Raw genomic sequence first — 27,653 nt, forward strand, 5'->3', positions numbered from 1 at the left:
TTGCTTTTTTGTTTTCTCATTGAAATATGATAAATGAATAGTTTTTTTAAAGATTTTATTTATTCATAGAGACAGAGAGAGAGAGAGAGGCAGAGACGCAGGCAGAGGGAGAAGCAGGCATCATACAGAGAGCCTGACGTGGGACTCGGTCCAGGGTCTCCAGGATCACGCCCTGGGCTGCAGGCGGCGCTAAACCGCTGCGCCACCGGGTTTGCCCAATGAATAGTTTTTTGAACAAGAATTACTATTTAGTTGACTGCCAGTGGCATTTTTAAATTTTAGATCATTATTTTGTAGGGTAGTTTAATATTTTTAGAATTGATCTTTATGTTAGCATTGAGTTTTTGTAGAATGGATGCAAGAATCAATCACATTTAAATTTGAAAGTCAGGAAATAGTAACAGCAGTTTTCATACAAAACAAAAATAAAATTAAAAAATGTATGCAACAATTTTAGTCTAAGTTTTGACAGCTCTTAAAAAAAAACCCAAGATATATTTTGGTAAATGCAATACTGTATTTTTATCAACAATTATGAGAAAAAAGGGATTTTGATGCCTTAAACTTATGATTAAGAAAAATAATGATTCAGGGTGACACTTGAATGCTCACTGCTAATGTGAGATGAATTTTTGAGCTGATAAAGGTGGCCCCTAAGTGACCTGCATACTTTGCTGGATCCTGGGAGTCGCCATCTGCCCCAGTTCCCCTTTAACACAGAGTAGACTGGTATGAAGGTAATAAAGAAGCGTGGGGAAAAAGAACAAGGCAGGGGGAATTTTGAAAATGAATTGTTTCCATATTTCAATATGATGAAATCCTCACTGTCAATGCCTTTCAGCCAAAGACATTCAGGAACACACTGATAGAAAAGAATTTGGCTTAATTACTACTTTCCTTGAGGGAACACGACACTATGGGGATTCTGAGATTGTGTATCATAGAATTTGAACTTTGGGTGATTTGGGAAAGAGTCTGAAGAAGCAGAGTTTTTCTCTAGATTGGATGCTGGAACAGTTCTATGACTGGATAAAGGAGTCATTCATTCAGCAAGAGAGAAGGATGTTTGGTATGTTGTGGGTTGTACAGTGGCCTTTTTCTTTTTTGTATTTGGCAAAATCATGAAGTAATCTTGCTTTGTCTCACTTATCATGGATTCAAAGTAACCTTGTCCCAAGTTGGTAGTCTGTAAGAAAGTGGATGTACAGTAGAAAAAAAATAGCTTGATGGTGAGTTTCTGATGAGTTCAGAGCATCAAAGGTCTACCCTTCTTCCTCTTCCCACCACTTCCTCCTTCCTTCCTCTTTCATCCGTAAGTAGGTAAAATTGTTTTTAAAATACATGCTTAATTTGGGAATGTTCTTCGCTTGTTAGTCACCCAGGGCAATGACCAAATCATAAGGATGTAAGAGTCTTTTCATTGGACCAAAGATAAGACACTTAGTATCATATTGTGGCTTTGCCTCAGATAACCTTGCCAGTGATTTTTAATTCTGAGTTGTATTCTCACTTTGAAATAACCATCTCCTCTGCTGCCTGTTCCAGAGGAGCCTTAGATCCTTTGCTTTTACTATTCCCCTTACCTAGCATTACCAGTCTTTGCAAGGCTGGCTTCTTATCTTTTAGTCCTTAGACATCACATCCATTTCTCTGTTTCTAAAATATTCCTATAAAAATTAGCCACATTCACTCCACCTTGCTTTTTTGTTAATGCTTACCATTAGCACTTAACTATTATCTCAAGTTAACTCATTTATTCTATTGTGTGGTTCCATTCCAACCCCACTCCACTTTACTTCCCACTTCAAACATAAGCTGTGCCTATATGAGAACTTGTATATAAGTACAAGGCCTAAGTGCCTGGCCCCTAATGAACTTGCCAGCGCCAGTAGATGCTTAGCCAGTATTAGTTTAATAATTGGAAGTGTATATGAGCGAATAAATGAACAACTCAGTAAGCATATATTCTAAATATGACTATATTGTGTTGACTATTAAAAAGAGAAACACTTGTTATGTCATTATTTAACTGACATATAAGTACCTGAAGAAAATGTCAACCTGTTTTCCCTGGAAATATGACTTAAAATATTCAGAGCAGTTCGTGGCTGTTATGTTTTTCTGAGCATCTGTGTTTTAAGACTATGGGTTAGATGAAATAATATTTAATGTAAGTATAATTTCATTTAGTAATGCCACAATCAAAGCAGAACTTTTGGAGAGGTGAAGTGGGTTGAAAACAACTGGCTATTAGAAGTTTCCATAGCGCCCTACTTTATTAATTTGATAATGTTGGTGACAGGGAAGGAGGGCTGAATGGATATAAAACACATGTGATAAAGAAGATACATGTGATATTATGCCTATTAAGTTTGAAGATAATTATAATTTACTATATGCTTTCCCTGCTACTTTGTATTTTCTATTATGAAATTTGGTATTTGAATTTTTAAACTAATTTGACAATATTTTAAAACTAAATTGTATCTTTCAATTCAGGGATTCAGTTTTTCATTATATTTGATATTCTATAAGTGATGCTTGACATTATAAAATGCAAAAGCATCAATCACAATAATATTGATGATAATAGCAAATATTTGTTGAGTGTTTGCCACATGGCAGTCACCATCTTAACACCTTACACATATATTAACTCATTTAATCCTCGTCACAAAACCCACGAAATACTAATTATTTTTCCTATTTTACAGATGAGTAAATTAAGGCACAGTGTTAAATTAGCAGGGCACACAGGCAACTTTGGTGTTGAAAGATTATATACATTTTTATGCATTAAAAATTGATACCTCCCCCAGCCCCTTTCATTCTTCAGATACAATCAGTAATTACTCAAGTAAAAATGTCTTGATGCACATAAACTTCCTTCTCATCCACCTCTTCTATCTGGTAAGGACTCTGGTTTCAGGACTCGATAACACATCTCCTTGTGGTTAGGAAGGAAGACAGCAGAAATATCCAAGTTTGAGGACTAGGTTGGCTTGAGAGCCATGCTATACAGAGAGTTGCTGATGGTGTATCTGGTCTTTTGAATGTTGAGAAATCATGATTATTTGGGGTGAAAAATAAAGAGCATACAGAAATTACAGATATTATTTAAACATTATATATGGCAGTGCCTGGGTGGCTCAGTCAGTTAAATGTCTGAACAGCTCAGATCATCATCTCGGGGTCCTGTGATCGAGCCTTCTTCCATCAGGCTCTGTGCTCAGCAAGGAGTCTGTTTCTCCCTCTGCTTCTCCCTCTCCCACTGCCCCTTCCCCCCTGCTTGTGCACACACACACATTCTCTGTTTCAAAGAAATAAATAAAATCTTAAAAAAAAATGTATAAAAATACGAACAGAATGGTTTTCCTACAAATAGATTTATCAGCAGGGAAGATATAAAAGAACGTTATATCTGAATAAACCATATATATTTAACTATTTGAAGAAGTACAATGTTTTACCACTATGATGTTTTTTTTACCACTAAGGCTCTTTGTTGCTTTGAACTTAGTTATCTTGCTTTTTATCCTGATCTTCTATGTCATCTATCAGTTTTATCATATTTGAATGAAATCTTTGCTTACTTTAAGATGATTTCTTACAGTTTCTGGTTCAGTAAGGACACCATAATTTCAGGCCACAAAGACCTCTACTGAAATTTGAAAGAGCACGAAGTCTTTGTAGGTGATCTTAAGATAACATTGTTCTTGGCCTTATGATGAACTGCAAACGTGTATCAGCTTTGAGACATAATAATTACTTTAATTTTTTTAAGACTTTGATTGTATTTAATCTCCTGGCTTGATGAAATGTTGGAGCAAAAAGGAAATAAATTTTCCATCTTAGAAATGTTTTATGAAGTTTTTCTCTCCCTGTGGTACTTCCTGATGGCCTGATATTATGTCATGTATAATTGGATTGACGCTCAGCCTGAATACTTCTTTCTCTTCTTGGCAGCATGGGGTAACCTTGGAAATGTTCTGAAGAGTCAGAGCAAGATTTCTGAAGCTGAAAGAGCCTATAGAAATGCTTTGTACTACCGTAGCAACATGGCTGACATGCTTTATAATTTGTGAGTATGCATTACTTTCTCTGGTTTGGTTCATCTTTGAAACCTGTGGTGAAAGACTATTGATTTAACTGCTGGAAATGGAAATGATGATAGCTGTTTTTCTGAAATAGTCTTTTCATTAATCACACCCGTGAGACTAGTAGGTGAATGGTATCTGTGATTTCTTTGTTTGGGGGCTTTGGCATGAATATCCGTGTATATTGATGTAGTATGGTTGAGTTTTTGATGTACTGTGCCCTATAACCTAAAAATTGGTTTGAATGCTTTTAGTTTTTTTTTTTAAGTACCGTTAATACTTAATTGGAATTAGAAAATAAGATTGCTATGTATAATACTTCATGTAATTAATATTTTCATTAATAATAGATCTTATCCTCTGTGAAAGAACTGTTTGTGTCGAAGTGTATATAGAACGTGTACTAAATCTGGGAAGTTATCAAATACGATAATGTGGTTTCACCATCACCTCCCACCTCTCCCCTCCCCGAAAGGTACTGGTAATTAAGTTAGGGGAATGGGATAATTTAGGCTATTTGTGTGTGTCAGATTAGAAAAATCCCTACAGGAAAAATTGGCTGTTGTTTGATTGGAGAGCCCTAGGGAGTACAGTAAGGTATTAATGAGTATTGCAAAACCCAGATCTCTCCTTTGTCTCTTATATTTACGACGCTTTTTTGTTTGCAAGTAATAGAAACTTGGTCTAACTTTGCTTAAACACAAAAGAGAATTTATTAACTCCTATAATTGAAAATTCCTGGGGTTGACTAAATGTAGGCACGATTAGATGCAGGTGCTTTATATTTCAGAAATTTGTCTACATTTTGCGTCTGTGATTTCCTTTGGGTTCCCTCCATTCTCTGTGGGATTTTGTCTATATCAATTGGAAAGATGACTCCTATAACTTTATGTGTATAATATACCGACCCTTCAGTCTCAGAAGGAGTTGCATTGGTGTCTCAATCCCAGGAAAGGTCTCTGAATGGCCCTTCTGGGGTCACGTGCCCTCTCGAGTGAACCATGGGATAGAAGGGGCAGTAAGACACCTCCTTTGGCAGGGCCTCCAAAGTTGGACTGGTTTGGAGGGGAAACAAGTCCCTGGAGGAAGGGACCAGGCATAGTAAGAAGTCTATTGCCTAAGTTTTAATGGATGTTATATTGATAGTGTCAAACTAGTTTGGCAACTTAATTTGTACTACATGTTTATGTTCTGGTTGCATCTAAATCTTTTGTAGGCTAAATCTAAAAGAGCAGATAGAAATAAAATTTAAAAATGAATAAAAATTTAAAAATGTAGATTTTAAAGGAAAGCAGACAGGATGAGCTCACTTTAACTTCCTATTCCTACATTTACCTTGTATTCAGATCGTAGACTTTAACACCAGGATCTCCATCTCCTGGGCTATGGTCTAAATTAAATCAGCATGAGTTTCATGTTGATCTGCATAGTGTTTAATTTTCTCTTTTTTACTAGGAATGTTTTCAGCGGGGGGAAAACACCCTCTCCAGTTTGAATAATCCCTGAGTCTCACTTTCTGCTGTTTTATGCTTCACCATGTGTATTACCATTTTCCCTGAAATAATTTTTTTCCATCCTTTTTTTTTTTTACTCGAATATTTAGATACTCCTACAAAGGCTTTCCCTATGTCCTCTTCATCTAAGTAATGCATTATTATATATTACTGATTAATAGTATTTTCATTTCAAAAAAAATTAAAAAATTAAAAAATAGTATTTTTATTTCATGAAAAAAGGACATTATCAATTTGATAAATTTGAACAGATGTTCTTTTTTTTTTTTATCTGAAAGTAGCATCGTCAAAGGGACCCCTTGTCTTCCAATATGGGATGCCAGTTTTCTTCTGGTGCCCATTCAACTCACACTTCTTTACTAAGCTTATTTTTCTCTCTCTTACCAATAGCCAGTGGTTTAAGGTTACCAACCTCCTGGTGATATCTGGCATGGGTTGAAAGAAAAGGAAATGTGTCTATCTAGGCTTACTCTTTGCTGAGAAGAGAAATTTATTCAATTAGACAAATACACTTTACGTGTAACTTAAAACCTGTATCTTATGACTTCCTCTGTGGTCATATGTTTGAATTATTATGGCATGGATACATGGATAGACCTCCCCAAACCTGAATAAAAAAATCTTTGCTGGAGAAGTGGTTATTAACAAGATGACTTCTTTTTTTTTTTTTTTTTTTAAGATTTTATTTATTTATTCATGAGAGACATAGAGAGAGGCAGAGACCTAGGCAGAGGGAGAAGCAGGCTCCCTGTGAGGAGCCTGATGTGAGACTTGATCCCTGGACCCTGGGAAGGCAGACACTCAACCACTGAGCCACCCAGTGTTTTTTCTTAGTTATAAATGAGATGTAGTGTAAAAGCCATAAATAGTTCTAAATATTTTTACTAATTTAGCAGGGTTTTTTATTTTTTTATTTTTATTTTTGTTTTTTTTTTTTTGCAGGTTTTTTTAAACTACACTTAATTATTAGCTCAAATGGAGAGGTTTAGATCTCATAAGAAATGTTACCATTGATTTTAAAATATTGGATTATAAAGCCCAGGTGGTTGATAGAATTCTGATACTAAGTAATTATATTTCAAAATAGGTGAATTCTTCATTGGTTTTTAATCAATTATTAATAAAATATACCACAAAGACAGATATTTTGCATCCCATAATATTTATAAATGTGTCTGATATCACATGTCCCCATGAGCAAACTTATATTTTTTGTTTTGTTTTTCCTATTTATTTACAGAGTTAGCATAGAAGCCAAGTTTATTCTTGGACCATTTAGAGACTATCTGACAAAAAGGTTTCTTTTAAGATATATATGTTATTTTCACTATAGTGAAAATAGTATTACCGAAAAAAAATTTTACGTTATTAGGAGTTTTTACTAGAAAAATAATCTATAGATAGATGCACATTATTATGTAGCTTCAAAACAATGATTAGTAGAGTGAGGTCCACCACCATTGGCCAGACACAGGATGATTCGAAGAGGTCAGAAATAATCTTTAAAGTAATCCCTATGATTTTATTTTTCTGTTTATAATTTTAAAATATAATTAGGCATCTAAATGTTCTAGGTGAGGAGAGAAGAAAAAATGATTTGGAAAAATATTAGGTAAGCAATAATACAGTTGATATGTGGTTATATTAGAAGTTTAGAGAACATTATGAGATTTTAAAACTTTTAGAACATTTTTCTGCAGAATTAGTATCAAGTTATATCTGAGAGGTGCCTGCATACAGTTATATTTCCTATTTATAAAATGATGGAATAATTTTAATTTTTTTCTCTGGTAGCAATTACTTGAATTACTTCTATATGCCAAGCACTCTTAGTTCTTCACATATGTTATGACAGCTTGTCTTCAAATAAGACCTACAAAATGAGGAAAATGAAACTCAGGTAATTTGTGTTGGATCACACAAATAAAAGAGTAGCCAATATTTGAACATAAAATGTTCTGACTCTATATCTATGCAATAATTGTATTTCTTCTCAAGTTAGCAGAAATAAACCAAGAGTGTAGGGGGAGAAAAATCAGTATATATCTTTTAAATCCAGAAAAAAAAATAATTCAATCTACCTTTACATTGAGAAATAAAGTACTTGAAATTATATCTAATAGAGAGTATCAGTTGTTCGTTGTTCTTTTTTATGACAGTTGCTAAGTTTACTGAACGTTTGCTATAGAATTTTGTTAGAAGGATCCTGAGTTTACACAACTGAACTAAGTTCGAAAAGAAAGTGCTATGGAATTGTTTTAAATTGTCTAAATCTGTGAGTGATAAGGTTTTGATCGCTTCAGTCCATGCTTACAGATAACAATCATGTAATGTGAAATTTGAAGCCGTACTTAATTCTACTTTGTAAAAAAAATTGAGCTAATATTGAAATATAGCACACTGATTTCGGGTGGACATGATTCAGTGTGTATATGCATTTTGAAAAGATCACCACAAATCTAGTTATCTGTCACTACTACAATTTTTTTCTTGTGATGAGAGCCTTTACTTAGCAAATTTCTATTTGCAACTTTCAAAAGGGCAACGCATCGTTATTAATTGTAGTGTCCACTCTGTACACTGCATCCTCTTGACATACATATTTTATAACCACAAGTTTGTACCTTTTGACCCCCTTCACCCATTTCATTATCCTCCCATTCTACTCGGAAAAGCAATAGATATAGTGCATTTATTGAATAGCCCTATTTTCAGCCTTTTATTCATAACGCCATATTTATTAAAATCCAGTACTTCACACAAGTAATTTTAAGACCAGTTTAACAGATCTGTGGTATGATGTTGGTTTCTTTTTTCATGTATAATAAATTTCAGTGACAAAGTAGATAGGCCATTGCTTGATGATTCATACTGTCAAATTTTATAAATATATAGTCGACTTTCAACCTTTTAACTGCACTACTCACTACATCTGAAGTATAATTGATTTCTAGCCTCTAAAATACTCATTGTTCTTTCATTGTTGTTATAGATTTGTCCTAGCAGTCTGTTTCAAATGATATTTAAACAAGTAATTCAATAGAGCATTGAATATTTCATTAGATATTAGATTTCAGAGTGCTGATAATAAATTAATGTGGTTTAATCAATTCTTGATTATCTTACATAAACAGAGGGGATCATTTCTGTGGATAATAGAGATTTTGCCACTGTAAGTTGTCAATTTTGTTCTGTGTTGTCAGAACCTAAGTAATCATCTAATATGAGAAGCTAGGAAAGGAGCATTAAAATAATTTAAGGAGGTAAAAAGAAAATGTTAATGAAATCGAATATAGAGAAACAGTGGGAAGTAATGATTAAGTATATAAGAGAATGTTCTTTGAAAGATCAACAATTTCTGGGGCACCTGAGGCTCAGTCAGTTAAGGGTCTCCCTTTGGCTCAGGTCATGGTCTCAGGGTCCTGTGATTGAGCCCCATGGTGGGCTCCCTGCTTAGCAGGGAGTCTGCTTCTCCCTCTCTCTCTGCCCCTCCCTTGCTCATGTGCTCTCTTTTTCTCTCTCAAATAAATTTTAAAAATCTTTAAAAAAAAATAAACAATTTCTAGGGTAAGGGTAATATAAGACAAACTAGAAAATCTCAAGTATTTAACATAGAGAACGAGACAGTAGCCACAGCCAGATGATGGAAGCTTAAAATAAAACATTGGCTATACATCTGAAAATCTTTATGATATGAATGCCTTTCTGAGAAAATGTAAGTGATCAACATTAACTCAAGAAGAAGTAGGCAATTTGAATCAAAACCTTGGAAAAAATTTGAAAACCTATATTAAAGAATTTTCTCCACAAGGAAACAAGTTAAGGCTTTTGCCAAGTGAGTCCTATTAAGTCGTCAATCAAATGATTTTTCTTGTCTCAGTTACACTTCTCATTTATCTTTGTGAAGCTAGATAAACTGATGGCAACAAGTCTGACTGTATTTGACACCAAAAAAAAAAAAAAAAAAAGGAGAATAATGACAATAATAACAACAACATCAAAAACTAAAAACCTCTCAGAAAACAAAAAACAAAAGTAGATACCAAAAGCAAACAAACAACAAAATAACAGAAATGCCAGTTATACTTGTGAATATAAATGTATACATATCCTAAAATTAATGTAGTTGGTGTAGCAGTATATTAAAGATTAAAACATCTCTATCAGGTGGAATTTATTCTAAGATTTATAGGGAGTATTCAGTACTACAATTCAATTATTGTACTGTTTCAATTTAAAAAAGTCAGAAAAGAATGATCATCTCTAGAAATGCCAAGAAGGCTGTTGATCAACATCTGCTTCATAAATAACAAATAAACTTATAAATAGATAAGACTTATAATAAACTAGGAATAAATACATAACTTCTGTAATGTAAAGCATACCCGTCCAAAGTTAATAGCAATACCATATTTAATATTGAAGCATAGTGGTCATTTCCAGTCACATTCATTTTCATGAGGTCGTGGCAATTTCTTATTGGTCATCGTATCTCTTCATATGTAAACAGTTCTTACTGTATTTGTTGATTTTATAATTGAGTTATGAAATCTATATCGGAGCAGAGAAGATCCTGTTTATCAGTATTAGTGATAAAGATCAGTAATGGGTATTGGATAACCTCATTCTTGGAATTGTAAAGGGGTATTTTAATCATTAACACGAAATGATTCTGGGTCACAAGGAGGCTTCTTGAATTAGACATCTAGAGTTGCCTTTTCTTGCAATTTCAGAAGCAAACACATTTATATTATGATTGGTTCGTGTATCAGTTTCCTAGAGCTGCCATAATAAAGCACTATAAGGAGGTGGCTAAAAGCAATCAAAATTGATTTTGTCACAGGTCTGGAGGCTAATATTCTGAAATTAAGGTATCCACAGCGCCATGGTCCCTCTGAAACATGTAAGGGAACCCTTCCTTGCTTTTGTCCTGTGGTTTGCTGGCATTCTTGGGCGTTTTGTGGCTTGCCTCTGGAGAGCTCCAGCCTCTGCTTTGTCTTCAGGTGCTCTCCCTGTGGGTCTTTATCTCCACCTTCACCTAAGGGTACGAGTCTTACTGGATTGGGAGTTCACTTTTGTTAAATGAACAATTTACATGTACGGTGATCCTGTCTCCAGATAGCGTCATATGCTGAGGTCTTGGGGGTTTGGACCTCAACATCTCTTTTTGGAGGAGAGCTAGAATTCAGCCACAAACAGCTGCCCATCGAAAGCTTCAGTCTGGGAGAAATCAGACAGTAGTTTCTCGTGGAGGAGCAATCAGGTAAAAGGCTACTTGTGGAAGCCAAAATTTTTACACAGAATTTCAATGAGTTTATGTATCTCCTGCTGCCAAGAATTCTTAGGAGGAAGTAATTTAAGAGGGTATCGCAGTGAGGGAAATGTGGAGTGCAGAGTTGTCACTATAGATCAGATTCTAGTGAGAGATTTATTTGTTTATTCAAGGCCAGGTTTGGAGAACCCTTGAGAGGAGAGAAGAATCCGAGATTACAGAGTAGACGCGGTGCGACTCTCTGACAAGACTGAGCTGTTCTTGAACAAGTTTGCAAATAAGGCAGGAAGAGCCCATGGAAGGAGAACTGGTGGAAATGGGGGGAAAGGGACCCGTTGGCCAAATGGCTGGAGTTCAGGACAGGGCTTCCTGCCAAGTCCCACGATGTATGCGGGCATATGTGTGTGTTGAGGATGGAGGGAGGTGTCCAGGGGATACTGGGTAAGCAGACTGGCCTTCCAAAACAGAAAATTTGGGAGAAGCCATCAAACAGGAGTGCCTGAAAGTGCTTGCCATTGTGAAATAAATGAGCCTGAGAAAGTTTTTGGTAAAACTTCATTGGCTTCTGGTCACTAGAACTCTGGATAGACCATTCATTTGGCTCTTTACGGATTCCTGGAATGAGGTAGGCTACAGGTACCCTCTTGCTCTCCTGGCAAGAGCAAGGCCTGACATAAACTGCATACTTTGTTTTAATTGATAACTTTCACCAATCAATACAGAAATATAATTTTGTTGTAAAATGTTGAAACAGTCCTGAAGAATATGGAGGAAAGCTTAAAAGTTTCTAATTGCATTTTTTTTAAAAAGATTTTATTTATTCATTAGAGACACAGAGAGAGGCAGAGGGAGAAGCAGGCTCCATGCAGGGAGCCTGATGTGGAACTTGATCCCAGGACTCCAGGATCACATCCTGAGCCAAAGGCAGATGCTCAACCGCTGAGCCACCCAGGCGTCCCATCTAATTGCATTTTTTTTACCCACCTTTTCCCTGCTTTGTGATATATCTTTTCAGATTTTTCACATTTATACATGCATTTATACATATATATATTTTAACATTTTCCCCCTACATGTATGTGTCACCATTGATTTTTAAATATCTGTGTGTGCAGGTGTGTCAGAATTTGCATGATCCTCCCCATTCGGATTCACATTAAATTGTTCCTATTGACACTGTACATAGAAGAATTAATAAATGCCCAATAGAAGGGTTTTAAAACTGCTGCTTCATTCTCCATTTTCCTAATTACAGGTGGAGTTCAACAGCTTTTCTTATGTTTATTGGTTTTTCGTAATTTTACTGGGAACTAATTGTTCTTATTTCTTGCCTGGTTTTCTGGGTGACATCAACATTTCTTGTTGATTTGTGGGATTTAAGATAAACGCCCCCATGCATTTAACATGCATATGCACAAAAGTCAGTTTTGCAAATATTTGTTTTTTACATGTCTTTACTTTTCTCATAGTGTCTATTGTACTTAACTTGAATTTATATTTATATGTATATATAAAGCCACAAGTCCTTTCATTTAAAGCATCTGTATTTTGTGTCTCTATGAAGACCATTCATAGGGTAATTTAAAAAACTGTACATTTAAAAAATACTTTTAGAATTATTTTTGAGGTGTTTGGGGGAGGAGTCCTTAATCTACCCAGGATATATTATTTTTGTATTAAGGCATAATTTTTTCTAATGAATACTTCTATCACCCTAATAATTTATTGAATAGTCTTTTTTAAAGATTTTATTTATTTATTTGTGAGAGACAGAGAGAGGCAGAGACATAGGCACAGGGTAAAGCAGCCTCCCTGCAAAGAGCCTGATGTGGGACTTGATCCCAAAACCGTGAGATCATGACCTGAACAAAAGGCAGATGCTTAACCACTGAACTCCCCAGGTGCCCCTTAAATAGTTTTCACATAGAGTAAATTCGTGTGTCAACATGGAATCCTTGCGGACTTTATTCTGGTCTTCTGGCAGCCCACAGAAAGAACGAACTTTGATTTGCTGTAATTTCTATAAAATTTCATATTTTGAAAGGCCAGTTTTCTATTTTTATTTGTTTTCTAACACTTCTTGATTTGCTGTGCAAAAACTTTTTATTTTGGTATAGTCTCAATAGTTTAAAAGGCTTTTGTTTCCCTTGCCATAGGAGACATAGCTAGAAAAATATTTCTACAGGTACCTTTTTTTCCTCTTAGGAATTTTATGGTTTCAGGTGTCACATTTAGGTCCATTTTGAGTGTATTTTTGTGTATGGTATCAGAAAGTGGTCCAGTTTTATTCTTTTGCAGGTACCTGTCCAATTTTTCCAACACCATCTATTGAAGAGACTTTTTCCCATTATATAGTCTTCTCTCTTTTGCTGTATTTTAATTGGCCTCCATAAAAGTATTGGTTTACTTTTGGATCCTCTTCTGTTCCAACTTTTTTTGTGTGCCAGTACCACACTGTTTTGATTACCATAGCTTTTTAGTGTATCTTGAAATCTGAGATTATGATACCTCCAGCTTCTTTCAGTATTGATTCAAGGTCTTTTGTAGTTCCATGCAAATTTTCAGATTATTTGTTCTAGTTCTGTGAAAAATGTTGGCATTTTGATAATGATTGCATTAAATCTGCGGGTTGCTTTGGGTTGTATGGACATTTTAACAATACTGGTTCTTCAGGCCATGAACATGGAATATCTTTCCACTAGCTTGTGTCATCTTCAGTTTTTTTCATTAATGCTTTATAGTTTTTGGAGTACAGATCTTTTACCTCCTTGGTTAAGTTTATTTATAGATATCTTATTCTTTTGGGTGTAATTGTAAATGGGATTGTTTTCTTAATTTCTCTTCCATTCATTATTATTGTATAGAAATGCAACAAATATATGTATATTAATTTCGTATCTTACTTTATTGAATTCATTTATCAGTTCTAATTTTTTTTGGTAGAGTCTTTACGATTTTCTATATATAGTATTATGTCATCTGCAAACAGTGAAAGTTTTACTTGTTCTTTACCAATTTATATTAATATATTTATATGATATATTAATATTCTTAAAATTTATTTTTGGTAATACGAATTGGGTTTTTTTCCCCCTTCATTGCATTTTAAATTGGTTGTTCCTGATTGTTTAGATTTTATTTTTTCTAAATATGCCTGATTCCAAGTTTTTGTTGTCGTTCTTGTGGCTTTATCACATATCTGAATTTTAGTTGCAGGTTCTTTTTTGAGCTTTCCCAAATACGTCCCATTCTTTTTTGCTGAGAAGCTTCTGCCCATACTGTTTTTTCCATGTAACATTTTCCACCATTTTCTCCCCTTCTGACCTCTTTACTTCACACTTCCCATATTCTTTTTACCTGGCTGAATTGATCTCAGCCTAAGTGACACTCCCTGGGAAAATTTCTCCATACTTTTTACATTTTCATAGTTGTAAGATCGGTACCCATTTCAAATTTCACCATACCAACTCTTTTTAGTCTGGATTATATTTTCAGTTACAATACCATGTTTCCCGTAATTGCAGTGTAATTTCTTTAAAGTCAGAGGATGCCTAGATGCCATTCTATCCCTAATAGCAAATATAATGACAGGCACATGGACTTTAAATTATGTATGTCTTGATTAACAAGCTAATGATTGGGTTAAACTATGGATATGTTAATTAATAAACCAATGAATGAATTAATACACTAATAAGTGAGTTGATTAAAGAATACACTACTTAATGGCAATAAATCAACTAAGTTCAAGTTTACTGGATAGCACTCCTGTGTCCTGCTCATTACACCTGATCTGCTTCTTTCCCAGCTAGCATCACTGCCAGGGTCCACTCACCTGACTCTTTATATTGATTTATTGCACAATTTAACAAATTTCTATCTATGTATCTCTATGAGAAAAGTCACTCTCCAAAAACCATAAGAGTGGTAAAATTTTCTTAGACCATTGTTATTATGTACAGTATATGTACGTACTGATGTAGGATAAAGATTCTGGAATATATCATCTAATGTCAAGGCTTGAGTTTTCTTTCCCTTTCTCTCACCAAACTGTGGAAATATTTTTTTTTATTACAAACATGTTGAAAATAAACTATTTTTCTAAATCAATAAGAGAAAATATGTTACTGTGTTGCTTAACTGGATAAGCAGCCAAGGGACATTTCAAGAAGACAAATACTGGTATTTTCATTTGTTAATTAGAAAACAAATTAGATAGTAAGTAATGAAGTGTATACTTATATTTTGTTAAAAATGCAATGATAAAATGTTTCATGGTTCTGAAAATATTAAGTCATTTTAAAATCCTACATGAGATATATAAGTGCCTGTACAGCTGTTTTTTGTTAATAGAAACACATTATTTAAATTTGTCTCTTAGTGATTTCAATCCTAATTTGCAAACTTAGTGTAATATTAACCATCTCTGCAGGACAAATAGATCAGCTAAGAATATAAGTGTAGCCTTTATTGGAATATTTTTGAAAGTAAAAATTAGTGGTTTTTTGATACTAGGGTGAATTAACCATGCTCAATGATTTCATCAACCATATATGCATTTGTGTATGCAAATTCTGGAGTATATTTTATCATTAAAAAATCCATTCTTGAGTTTTGGTCATGATATACTATAATGAAGAACTTTGGCAAAAAAAAAAAAAAAAAAAAAAACAGAACTTTGGCTACATCTGTCTCGTCAGATGCCAGAATAGTTTAAGACAAGAGAATTCGTATATAATGACCCGAACATCTGCAGGATAGTAAAGAAAAGTCAGAAATGACTTCATGGTGAAGCTATAATTATAATACATCAGGTCAATGAAAAGAGAAAGAAGCACAAAATTATATATATTTTTATTGTAGGTTTTATGGTGAAGCAGCATATGTGATAATTAGTTAAAATTACAATTTGTATGTAATGGGAAAACTCACAGCATTTGATAGTATTCAATAAGTTTCTGTAAGCAGTTTAAGGGAAGAAACTGGAACTGTTCAGGTGCCTGATGCAGTTCCAGAGAGCCCTACTTATCTATTCAAGCTTACTGAAGGATAAGAAGGTTCCTGTGTGCTAGCATTTTCATGGGATTTCCTCCACTATGTTGTTACAGGTACTAGAAGACTCAGAGTCCAGTCAGGTTTGCATGGCATTCATAAGTTGGTTTGGTGAGCATGTCTATCCATAGGTTGAAAACATTCAGTTTATAAAAGCATCAGGCTGAGGAGTTTGGGGAGAATTAATTTATAATGACAGTCTAAGACAGCCTATTGCTTTGAAACTCTAGCTGAAGCTCCTCCTTCCTGGAAAGTGCTGGATTAAGTGTCATTGACATTGTGACTCTGTAAACCCCGTTTATAGACCTTTCTTCTAAGTCACATCGCCTTGTTCTTCCATGCATAGTTTTACACTTAGTGAATTCAGTTGTTTTATAATTATAGCTAGACAAGTTAACACTTCATACTTGCTAGCCATTTTCTTCCATGGCTCATTTTGCACACCTGTTCTCTGATTCATTGTGGGTTGATTTTACAGTTTAGATCAACAGGTGAAATCCATTTTCTTGTCACTCTGAAATCCCCAGTTCTTATAACACCTATGTCAAACTTATTTAATTTTCACAAATTTCTGAGAAAGAATAAGCAGTTTTAAAGTTTGATTAATATTGATTATATCTTCTCAATGCATTTATAGATATCAACACATTTGCAAATTTGTGGGTTGGAAATAAGGATTCATTAGTTTATTTGACAAATATTGAATGCCTTCAGAGTGGCAGACATTGTATTAAGTGGTGGGGATAAGCTGACACAGTGAATAGTTTCTGCTGTCAAGTAGCTTATAGTTTTGGATTTTAAAATATGTTAAGTAATAAAATAGCATCTTTTCTAAGAGATAACCTTATATTATTATGAGAAGACAGAGACCTAACTCAGCCTGGACAAAAAGCAAAAATAAAGAAAAGACAAGAAAAGAAGAGTCATACTAGGAAGACAAATTAGTAAGATATTTGGGGCAAAAATCATTCAGTTTTGGCCATGTAAGTGTTAGATAACTATTGGGCATCCACTAGGGCAGCTAGAATGTATTTTTTTTTTTTTTTAGAATGTATTTTTATAGCTCATGAGGGCATTTGGAGATACAGTGCATTGGAGTTGTAATTATCTAAGTGTGTAAGTTGAAACTTTAGTGTGTGTGTGTGTGTGTGTGTGTGTGTGTGTGTAATATTTATAAGGGTAAATGAAAGGAAAACCATGGATAGAATCCTGTGGAATATGGGTATTTAAAGAGTTTGGTAAAGAAAGAGGAGCCATAAAGTATATTGAAGGAGAAGGAAAGAAAACTGGGGCGTTTGATGTCATCAATTCTGATGAATATGATAGCAAAAAGGGGGGAAATGGCCAAAAATCATCTGGTATAAAGAAGTTAAGTATTTCTTTGGGGCTTTATATCCCCATGGGGGAAAAAAGAGTGATATATATCACAGGTCTACAAAGTTGGACTTACTACTCACTTATCTTGAATGTAGTAGAGAAGTGCATTTTGTCGTCCTGAAGCTACAGAATATCCAAGAGAATAATTTTATTCTATGAAATGCATGGATACAATGACCAAAGAAATGTTTTTTACACTAAGAGCTCCTTGGTCACTGGGGGGTGTAAGTCATTTATGTCTTTGTTCCTTCACTCCTAGAGAAGTCCCATCAACTCCCTGGTACCCAATAGATGCTCTTGAATAGAAGTGAATCAAATCACTTATTATTTCACACTCATTTTTTTTTTTTTTACAGCAATGGAAACTACACATTGTGGTATTGGTGTCTAGGATTGCCTGCTGGAACTCACTCTTAAGTTTTGCCCTCCCCACCATAACTCAAAGTAAAATTGGGGGAAATCAGAATCCTTTAAGAAATTGGAGTCTGGCAAGAGAAAGAAGGGAATTGAATCATTCCTATGCTCATTTGTATTACAGGTTTTCTATTACAAATGTAATTTTAAAGTGGCACTGTGTGGGTCATGGTTTTCCATGTAGAAATATTCATTCAAGAGTAATTGTATAGAGAGAGTTAAACTATTTTCCATGTTGGGAAAATGATGAAAGACATTTTTCTGAAATCTCATTAAAATGGCCTTTAATTTTATAATCATTTTCATCCAGAGTTCTGTAGGTAAATTTGAAGACACATATTAGCCCATAAAATAGGTTTATAAAGAAGTTCATAATCACATCCTGTTTTAATGCCTTTTGTTTGGTTTAACTTTAAAACTGATTGAAAGTTGCTGAAATGGCCAGAAGATTATTTTGTGTGTGTTTTTCCTAAAGTTACCCTCATGTGAAAAGTAGAGGCTGATACGCAGCAGAATTTCAAGTAAATTAATTTCAGTTTTCTCAGAGGAAGGATTTGCATTATGGGGGAAAAAAAGTGTCTTTTTTTCCTCTGCTCCTGAAGAAAAATGAACAGATGTAAATTTGTTATTTGTGTAGTTCCAATCAGTCCTCTGCAGATTTCCAATTACTATGACTTAAGAATTATTTCTTAGACACACCAGGAAATATAGTAATATTATCTTCTATTTAATTTATTTTTTCTCTTCTATAAAACCCAACTGTGGTTTTGCCTATGTGATGGAGAAGTTGCTTTAAGTATAATTGAAGTTTGAGGCCATCTGGATATTAAAATGTTAATGAATTTTTATAATTAATATCTTATCATCTGCTGTTTATTTTTCTCTTACATGCTATTTATATAAGTAGTATATTATTTCTATGGCCAATTTTTTTCTCCTCTCACTCACTTCTTTTAATTCTTTGCTTCAAAGAATGGTATGAGGCCTCCCAACTGACCCTACTTAAATTCTAGTCTCTTCACCACTCGCGTTTCTGTTCTCCTTTCCTTGATTCCTTTTTCTCGACATTATATTTATCACCTTCTAGTGAACTATATAATTTCCTGTTTATAGAATGATACTAAAATAAAAAAAATTATAGTTTATTTTGTATATTGCTACCATGTAAGGCCAGGAAGGCTGGGTTTTTGTACACATCCTCCATGACCAGCATCGGGCTTACCTCCCAGTACAAGCTCAATACATATCTGCTAAATGTACACTTATACAATGTGTCCATGATTTATGTATGGACATTTTCCTTAAACTCTTCATATGTGAGGGGTACGTTAAAGAAACAGAATTCAACCGAGTAAATTTTAAAAATCTTATTGTCTTTATAAAAGATTCATGAATTGGGCAGCATCCCATCTAGCAAGTAGGGGAATAGTTTGAGGAGATGCAAAAAATGGAGGAGGTTACCCTCCTTCCTAGAGGGAGGGTAGGGCAAGAAAGTTATTAGAAAAAAAGGAGGAAAGGAAAGAAAGGAAAGGAAAGGAAAGGAAGGAAGGAAGGAAGGAAGGAAGGAAGGAAGGAGAAAGGGAGAAAAAGAAAAGAAAAGAAAAAAAAAGAAAAAGAAAAGAAAAAAGAAAGGCTTGTTTTAGGCAAGGTGGTTTTCCCTGGGGGGAAAAGAAAGAGATCTAAACGTTCAGATTACCTCCTCTTGCAGGAAGGAGAAAACCTCTGTGACTGACTCATTGGTATTGATTGAAAAACTCCTGACTGTTTAAGACTGCACTTTCTGCGGGAGGCTGATTACGTAATTGGATGAAGTATCAAGCAGTTTGGGAATTTGGTCTAAGTGGCACCATTTGGGGCTTATGATTTTCTTTTTTAACAGATGCATCATGGGTTATTTTAGCAACTTTCCCTCCCACTTTCTCTTTCTTCCTCCGCCTACTTACCTCTGCAGAATCAAAGAGCACCTGAGGATGCCCTTTCTGCTTTACCCTTCCATTTCTTCTAATTATAGTGCTCCCAAACTGACTTTGCCCCTAGGGACTTTTGATGTTGGAGATAACTAGATGGGGTTTGGCTGAAAGGGAAAGGGGTGGGTGGAGTGATCCCATCTTACTGTTCTGATAACAAGGAGACATGGTGAGAAAAGGCTCACTAGTCATCTAGAGAAGGAAAACCAGATCCAGCCTGGTCAATATAATCACATCTTACCCAGGAAATGACAGGCAGGTACTTTCATAGAGACCAGAAATTCCAGGTTAAGGGAATAATCTGAGCTGTCTTGAATTCTGAAGATAGACTAATTTTTAATATCATTAATATGTTATAAATCACCTTTTGATGTTTTAATGATTGTGTGTGTGTGTGTGTGTGTGTGTGTGTTTTCTCTAAATTTGCCTGTTTGAAGTAAAAAAATTGTAGGAAAAATCTCTAAATCTCCCAAGACCAGATTGAAGGGTAGGTGCAAACCTGGGATGCAGAAGTATACCCAGTCTCCAGAAATTTAGGTTTGGAAAAGAGAGTGTGGCTTGAATCAAAAGCAACAGCTGAGGGGTGGCTGAGGTGGTTAGGCATTGAACTCTTGATCTCAGCTCAGGTCTTGATCTCATGGTGGTGAGTTCGGACCCCACATTGAGCTCCACACTGGGTGGGGAGCCTACTGAAGAAAATAAAATAAATAAAAAATAACACACTCTTAAAAAAAAAAAAAAAGCAATAACTAATATTAAGAAAAAATACACAGGTTTTCTAGGCCCTTTTCTGAAACAAACAAAAACAGTAATGGGAAGCATTCAGAGCTGAGAGGCTGAGCAATTTTTCTGGGGCAAGCCAGTACCTTTCTTTCTAAAGCAAGAGGATGGAGTCAGTAGAAGGGAAAAGGAAATAAAAGCAAGTGTTCCTGAAAGTATTGACCAATTTTCTCTTCATTTAGCATGTGACTCCCCAGCCTTCCATCACTCCACTATCAGCTCTTTTTTCCCTGTCCAGCCTTAGGCACCAGTGTGCTTCCCGCTCCCACACTGAGACCTGAAATGTGAAGGGACATCCCTTCTCAGCACCAAAATTAAACCTGCCATGGCAGTTTTAGGAGCATTGTTATCAATGGTGCTTTTTTTTTTTTATTTATTTATTTATGATAGTCACACAGAGAGAGAGAGAGGCAGAGACACAGGCAGAGGGAGAAGCAGGCTCCATGCCCTGGGAGCCCGACGTGGGATTCGATCCCGGGTCTCCAGGATCGCGCCCTGGGCCAAAGGCAGGCGCCAAACCACTGCGCCACCCAGGGATCCCTCAATGGTGATTTCTTTCAAAGTTTTTGAGACTTCAGTGTAAGCCTGTGAGTGAATTGTATTTATGTTGCAAAATCTATTCCAAGTTAAAAATATATACACACACACACACACACACACACACACGCACACACACATATATAGGTAAACTCAGACTTTCATTTTTGGAACTCATCTTGCTTGTTCTTAAGTTAGAAATTGCTTGTATGACCTAACACCTATTCCTGCTGCTCTGTGAGATACATGATACCTTTTCCCCTTTCATAATTTATTGCTTCAACAGCAGACTTTTGTTAGAGCGCTGCTGTTAAGGGACAAAGAAAACACCCACTTTGTTGAACATTTATGTTTAAAGTGAGTGCATTGCACTAAATCACTGTGTGCCCATGGGAACATCTCTAGCCCAAATTATAACCATATCTATAGAAGGAATCAGGAACTGAAGCTTTCTTTTTTTTTTTTTTTCTTTTTTGGTAATATTTTTTTGAGCGTGTTGATGCCTGCGGAATTCACAAATGTTCATTTTTCTCTCCTCTGCTGCCTGAACAAACTAGTTTCAGTTAGGTTTTCTTGCTGTGGGCTTCCATAGCACATCACACCATATCATAGTACCCTATATACAACCTTATGACTGCTTTTTAAGTTATTTCATTCCTACTAGTCATTAAATCTCTATAATGGTACTATGAAATATATTTTCTACGAATGAATGAGTGAACAAATCAGCAGGCTACTTACTGAGTATACTTGACTTTTACTGAGTAGATCAGGCTTCAGCCTATGCCCATAACCCAGTTTTTGGGGCTCCTCCGCAGTGGTTGCCCACCATTCAACTGATAAATGTTTCTTTTACAAGAAATTACATAATAATTAGTCATCCATGTTGGATAGGCCCTGTAAATAACAAAGAATAAATAGCAAATCTGTACATAGGATTAAAGTTAAAATTGGTAGTTAGTGGCTTTCATTTGTGTCAGGTGCTTTTTAGTTCTTAAATTTGTTTGTTTTAAACCACAAAATTCTCTTAGAGGATGAGGTAATATTTGAAAGATAGTTGACTATGATCCCAGAATATATATATAGGCCTACCAGAATAGCATTTCTTTTCATAGGAAGGAATGGAGTGGGTAAAAGGGAAATGTTTCCTTTTTAAAAAATTTAACTCTATGCTACCTTTGCACCATGGAGTCAGACTCATGAAATAGTAGTTTTTAATGCATGAACCTTGGCATTAAGCAGACTTAGATTCATATTTCCCATTTATTGGTCTCATGGCTACCGTAGTCAAATTCCATGATCCTTATTCTTCATCAGCAAATTTGGGTTATGATATCTCCTACCGCTGTTGCAAGGATTAAGTAAAATGCCTGGAAACTTGATAGAATTATATAATGATAAAAGCTAAAGAGTTTGTTAGCTGCTAATTTATTTAATTCATGGCTGTGCCTTTGTGGCAGTCTATCTATATTCACTGGTGCACATGTCTAGGAAGAGGAGTGGATCCTCAGCCTAAGAATAACTTAAGGAAACCCTTTTATAAGTTGTGTTAGGGATCTCTAGAGAAACAAAACCAGTCAGATATAGATACAGATAGATATTTAAAATAAAGAGATTTATTTATTATAAGGTATTGACTTCTGCAATCATGAAGGTTAAGAAGTCCCAGGATTGGCCCTCTGCAAGCCAGAGATCTAGGAAGGACAGTGGCGTAGTTCAGAGGCCTGAGAGCCTTGGTCAATAGCAGTCTGATTCTGAAGGCCTTGAGAACAAGGAGGTCTGAGGTCAATGCCCAGTTCAAAGCAAATCTTCCCATTCTCTTTTTCATTCTAGTCAGGCTCTCAACAGTTCAGATGATGCCCACCTACACCGGGGAGGGTAATCTGCTTTATACAGTCTATGAATAAAATGTTGATCTCTTCCTAAAACATTCCCACAGACATACTCAGAAATAACGTTCAACCAGCTATGTGGGTAGCTATGATCCAATGAAGCTGACACATAAAATTAGCTATACACAAGCCTATTTGTTTTTGGTAAAGTTTATTGACACCGGAAGCTATAGTTTATCTACATTTGAAGCAAATCCAAGGTATTTTTATATTTTATATTTTTATATTGGTATGGGGATATATAAATAAGGAAAGAGAAAAATTTGTTAATATGGCCATTGAAGAAGCACTCACTGGGTATATGAACTAGACAGGGCAATTATTAATACTTATATTGAGAACAGGCACTTCTTCCCAGTGGGCCAATGTGGGGTAATGGGAAGACAGTGGGATTTGAAACCTAGCAACTCTGAATTTAAGTCTCATCTTGCAATTTTCCAGTTATGTTATCGTGGGTAAGTAGTTTTACTTCCCTCCCTGATGTTTTCACATCTCTAAAGTGAAAAGAGCAGTATTTCATATTGCTACTTTTAAGGATGAAAAGAAATAATATGGAAAACATTATCATAAAGCCATCCAGTATTCTCTTTCTTACTTCCTATTAAGCACTATTTTAAAACTAGGAATGTATATTCATACCTATTATTATTTTATGACATGTAGAGGAAAATATAGCCTTAATTATATATTCCAAAGACAGATATAAAGCAAACTAGGCATATATTAATAGGCAATGTAGTTCTTTGAATCCCAGATCCAACAATAAATTAGCTGCATGGGTTTTTTTTTTTTTATGTTTTTATTTTATTTTAATTTAATTTAATTTTATTTTGAGTAACCATTCTGATTTGGGAGCTTCTATTTGTAAAATGGGGGCTATATCTTTATTGAATTATTGCAAGAATTATGAAGGATAATAATCGTGAAGCATAGTTTTCAGGACCTGTCACAAAGACAGATGGGCTTATATGGATATAAAAGTTTATTTAGATATCGTAGTCCCAGTTCTTACTCAGGAGAAGGACCTTTGTAATGAATGCTCCATTTAATTGAGACCTCACATATTTTTCAGACACAGTACTATAGTAAGAATACATTTCTCTTTCTTTAGACAGTAAGTGAAAACTAATTTTAAAACTTAAAGAAAGCTACAACTTCATTCCTCCCCTAATGTTTATTGATAAAACTTTTGGTGATGCAATTGAACTCTAACAACAACAAAAAAAATCATCATTTTGATTGGCCGCCTACTGCCCCCTATTTGGCAGGTTAGAATAAAATAAAAACTTCATGAAATAACAGGTCGTTATTGTACTTTATTTATCAAAGTCCAAACAAAATTCAATTTAGAATAAGTAAACAGGTCTATGTCAAAAGAAAGATAATAAGAACCTTAACTGTATTTTCTGAAATCTACTTGGCAGTTATGTGACACTTAGAAGTGACACCAAATGAAACAAGGTTAGCTTTGGGGAGCTAGGTAATAGAATCAGGCATGCACATCTGTCTAGTTCAGGTCACATGGCTGCTTTCTTTCTCTGCAATTCTGTTTTCTGTTCTTCTTCATGTAGTTAAAGTACAGAACCAGGAAACAATTTGCTCATTACCCTTCCCAGTGGACATCTTTTTTATTTTGGTCATGGTACCTATGATATAAAATAGTCATGTATAATAACTTAGCGATAGTTTAAAATAAGTACCCAATAATGTTTTTTGTAGCACATGTATTAAATATTATTCTCATAAGATGAGGTTATATGTTAACAATTGATGTCCACATCCTTGTTAGTGCTTCTACACCCAAAGTCATCTTTGTGAAAAATATCATTTTTACCTATTAAATTGAGATAGTTTAATTTAAAAAAGAGAGAGAGAAAGAGAAAGTTGAGTATATGATTTGAGGAAAAAGATAGGAGTAGAGAGAATTATTTTGTTTGGTCCTCAAATACAAAGTTTATTATCTCCGGTGAACTGAAAACCATAGAAGTGCCATGTAAGACCAGAAAATATAACTTTAGTCTGTAGTATCTCCTTTGGAACTCCAGTTCAATCAGTTGTATCTCACTGAATCTTTTTTTTTTTTTTTTCCTGAGATGAAAATCCTAGCTATTTCATTTCACTTGATAATTCCTGTGAGTTTCCTTCTTTCTAGTTATTTGGGAATTGAGAAGATTAATTAAAATGCTTTTACAAAAAAAAAAAAATGCTGCTAATGTCACTACTCTTTTGGGTGAAGAGTGATAACTTTGACCACTCCGATGTCTGGGAGTTTAGTGTAAGAGTTCCAATTTAATGCATTCATTACACTCTTAAGTTACATAATTTTAATTAAATATATTAATTGCTATTTTCATACTTGGCAATCGCCTACTCTGGCTATCACTCAAAACCAGACAACTCATTTCTTTGTGTTCACTCAAATATAATTAGAAGTTTTCTTTAAAAGCCTCTACTAGAGCAATACTTGATACTACATATTTTATGGCCTTACATGGTTTTTAAAAAAGAAAACACATAAATGCAAAACAAAATGATGCATGTGGCATTTTTTTTTTCAGTTGGGAAGTATGCAAGTGATAAGAAATCCAGAAAGACATTAACTTAAACTAGTTAAAATTGTATTCCCCGTCTTACAAAAAAAGAAATCCAGAGGTGCAGCCCCAGGGATCATAGAAGAGTTTCATGACAGGTTGTTTCCTTGGGCTCCTTTTAGTTTTTTCCCCATAATCCTCAAAACAGGACTGGTACCTTCAGTCCCAGGATGGAGGAAGAGTAAGGGAGAGCATGGCCCTCCTTCCTCGAGGACCTTCCCTAAGAGGTACAGACCACCGTGCTTTCATCTCATTGGACAGAGCTTACATTCCCGAGCCCGGCTTTCTGATTGGTCATTCTTCTTTTTATACATGCAGTGGTTAGTACTATTAGATACTTAATTTCCAAGCTCTGTGGCAGTCTAAACCTTGGAATTACAGCAGTTGATTCAAGCAGTAGGAATGTACTCATTTCATTAACCAGGTTTATTTTTTCAGTCTTACCATTTCTATTGACTGTTTTTATAAAGGCAAAAATGAAATGGAATTTTCTGAAAATTATAAAAGCATACCTGTCCTACTTTGATCAGTGCATCTGAGCAAATCGTCACCAGCTCTTTATAATAATATTGCCCTCTATACAGATTCCATTTATTGCTGGTACAATCATTTGAGATTTTTGCTTGTTATCTGCTTCATCAAGCAAGATTCAAAAGCATTTGTGTGTATGAACATGACATGCTCTTGTCACTTCCGTTTGATAATAGAGATAAAAGATTTATTTTTCCAAGTGTCCTATTATAAACATAGCCTAAAACTAAGCATAAATCTTGAAAAAAAATAGAATAAATGCAACTGTAATGCCATTTCACAGTTAAATTATATAAAATGCCATTATTAGAGTCATTAGCTAAATTATCCAATTTGATTAGGAAATTTGGGTTAATGCAAAGTTCAAATATGTCTCCAAACCAATGCTCATTATTTTCAATTGGGAAATCTTAAATGCATAAATACCTTAGGATAAAATTGAATATCTAAAGTTGATAATATTTTATCTCTGAAGAAAGCATCTTAGTTTCAAAGTACCTACATGTGTTAAAGAACAAGCAAACAAAATTCAGAAAAACATCTCAATTTAAGATGAGCATGTTTTTGTTACTATAGTAGTCCCAACTAGGGGGACTTATCTATGAGGGATATGTTCCAAAACCCCCAGTGGATCCCTGAAACTGGGTAGTACCAGACCCTCTAGAGGTTGAGTGTGCCTTTGGCTCAAGTCATGATCCTGGGGTCCTGGGATTGAGTCCACATCAGGCTCCTCACAGGGAGCCTGCTTCTCCCTCTGCCTGTGTCTCTGCCTCTCTCTGTGTGTCTCTCATGAATAAATAAAATCCTCCAAAAAAAAAAAAAAAAGTAAATTAGGCACAGTAGAGGTTAACAACAACAATAAAATAGAAGAATTATAACAATATAGCGTAATAAAAATTTTGTGGATGTAGTCTCTTTTTCTCTTCACAGTATCTTATGGTACCATACTCATTCTTTTTCTCCTTGTGATGATGTGAGATGATAAAACAGCTACCTGATGAGATGAGGGGAACGATTGTAGGCCTTCTGAGCTAGTGTTAGGCTCCTGTTGACTTCTGATGATTCATCAGAAGTAAGATTGCCTTTCAACCACAGTTGACCATGGTTGACCACGAATGACTGAAACTACAGACAGCAAAACCACGGATGAGGGAGAGCTATTGTCCTCGGGCCATAAGACGTGCAAATTATTTTGTGAATCATTGCCTGTAAACACTGAGTTATCTGATTTATTTTGATTACTAAGTATGCTTGCCCAGAAAATAGACAAACTATTTATTACTGAAATATTCTCAATAGTATAATCTTAATTTTAAGTTGTTTTAGCCTTTCATTTTCCAGAATGCTTCCTATATAGATTGTCATTTAATTTCTATGAAGCCTGTCATTATTGCTGTTGGCAGATTTAAGTGATATAAATTTAAATGATTGAGACTCACTTTGAGTTTTTATATGCATGGCTTGATCTGTCTGGAATTTCATTCCCTGAATCCTTGACTTCTCTAGGAACCTCACTTGACTTGTCAGCTTGGGAAGGTGTTTGTGTGTTCCCCAAAACACTTTATACTTTATTTACTCTGTCTTGGGACTGTTTGCTTGTCTGTCTTCACCAAGAGACGGTTCATTCAA

General features: G+C 34.9%; 1 protein-coding gene and 1 non-coding gene across 6 annotated transcripts in view; both read left to right on the top strand.

Annotated features, from left to right (window-relative positions):
* Nucleotides 1–27,653, top strand: part of TMTC2 (transmembrane O-mannosyltransferase targeting cadherins 2) — a 388,467-nt gene that overhangs the window by 209,327 nt on the left and 151,487 nt on the right. For all 5 annotated transcript variants that reach the window (XM_077845667.1, XM_077845665.1, XM_077845669.1 and 2 more), the window contains one exon: nucleotides 3,967–4,081. In XM_077845667.1, the coding sequence (XP_077701793.1) occupies nucleotides 3,967–4,081 (115 nt within the window). The remainder of the gene's footprint in view (nucleotides 1–3,966; nucleotides 4,082–27,653) is intronic.
* LOC144282748 (U12 minor spliceosomal RNA) lies at nucleotides 555–702 on the top strand. Its single transcript, XR_013351204.1, has one exon. It is a non-coding gene; the product is annotated as a U12 minor spliceosomal RNA (small nuclear RNA).

Source organism: Canis aureus, chromosome 13, assembly GCF_053574225.1.
Source record: "Canis aureus isolate CA01 chromosome 13, VMU_Caureus_v.1.0, whole genome shotgun sequence".
In the NCBI taxonomy this organism is placed as follows: Eukaryota; Metazoa; Chordata; class Mammalia; order Carnivora; family Canidae; genus Canis; species Canis aureus.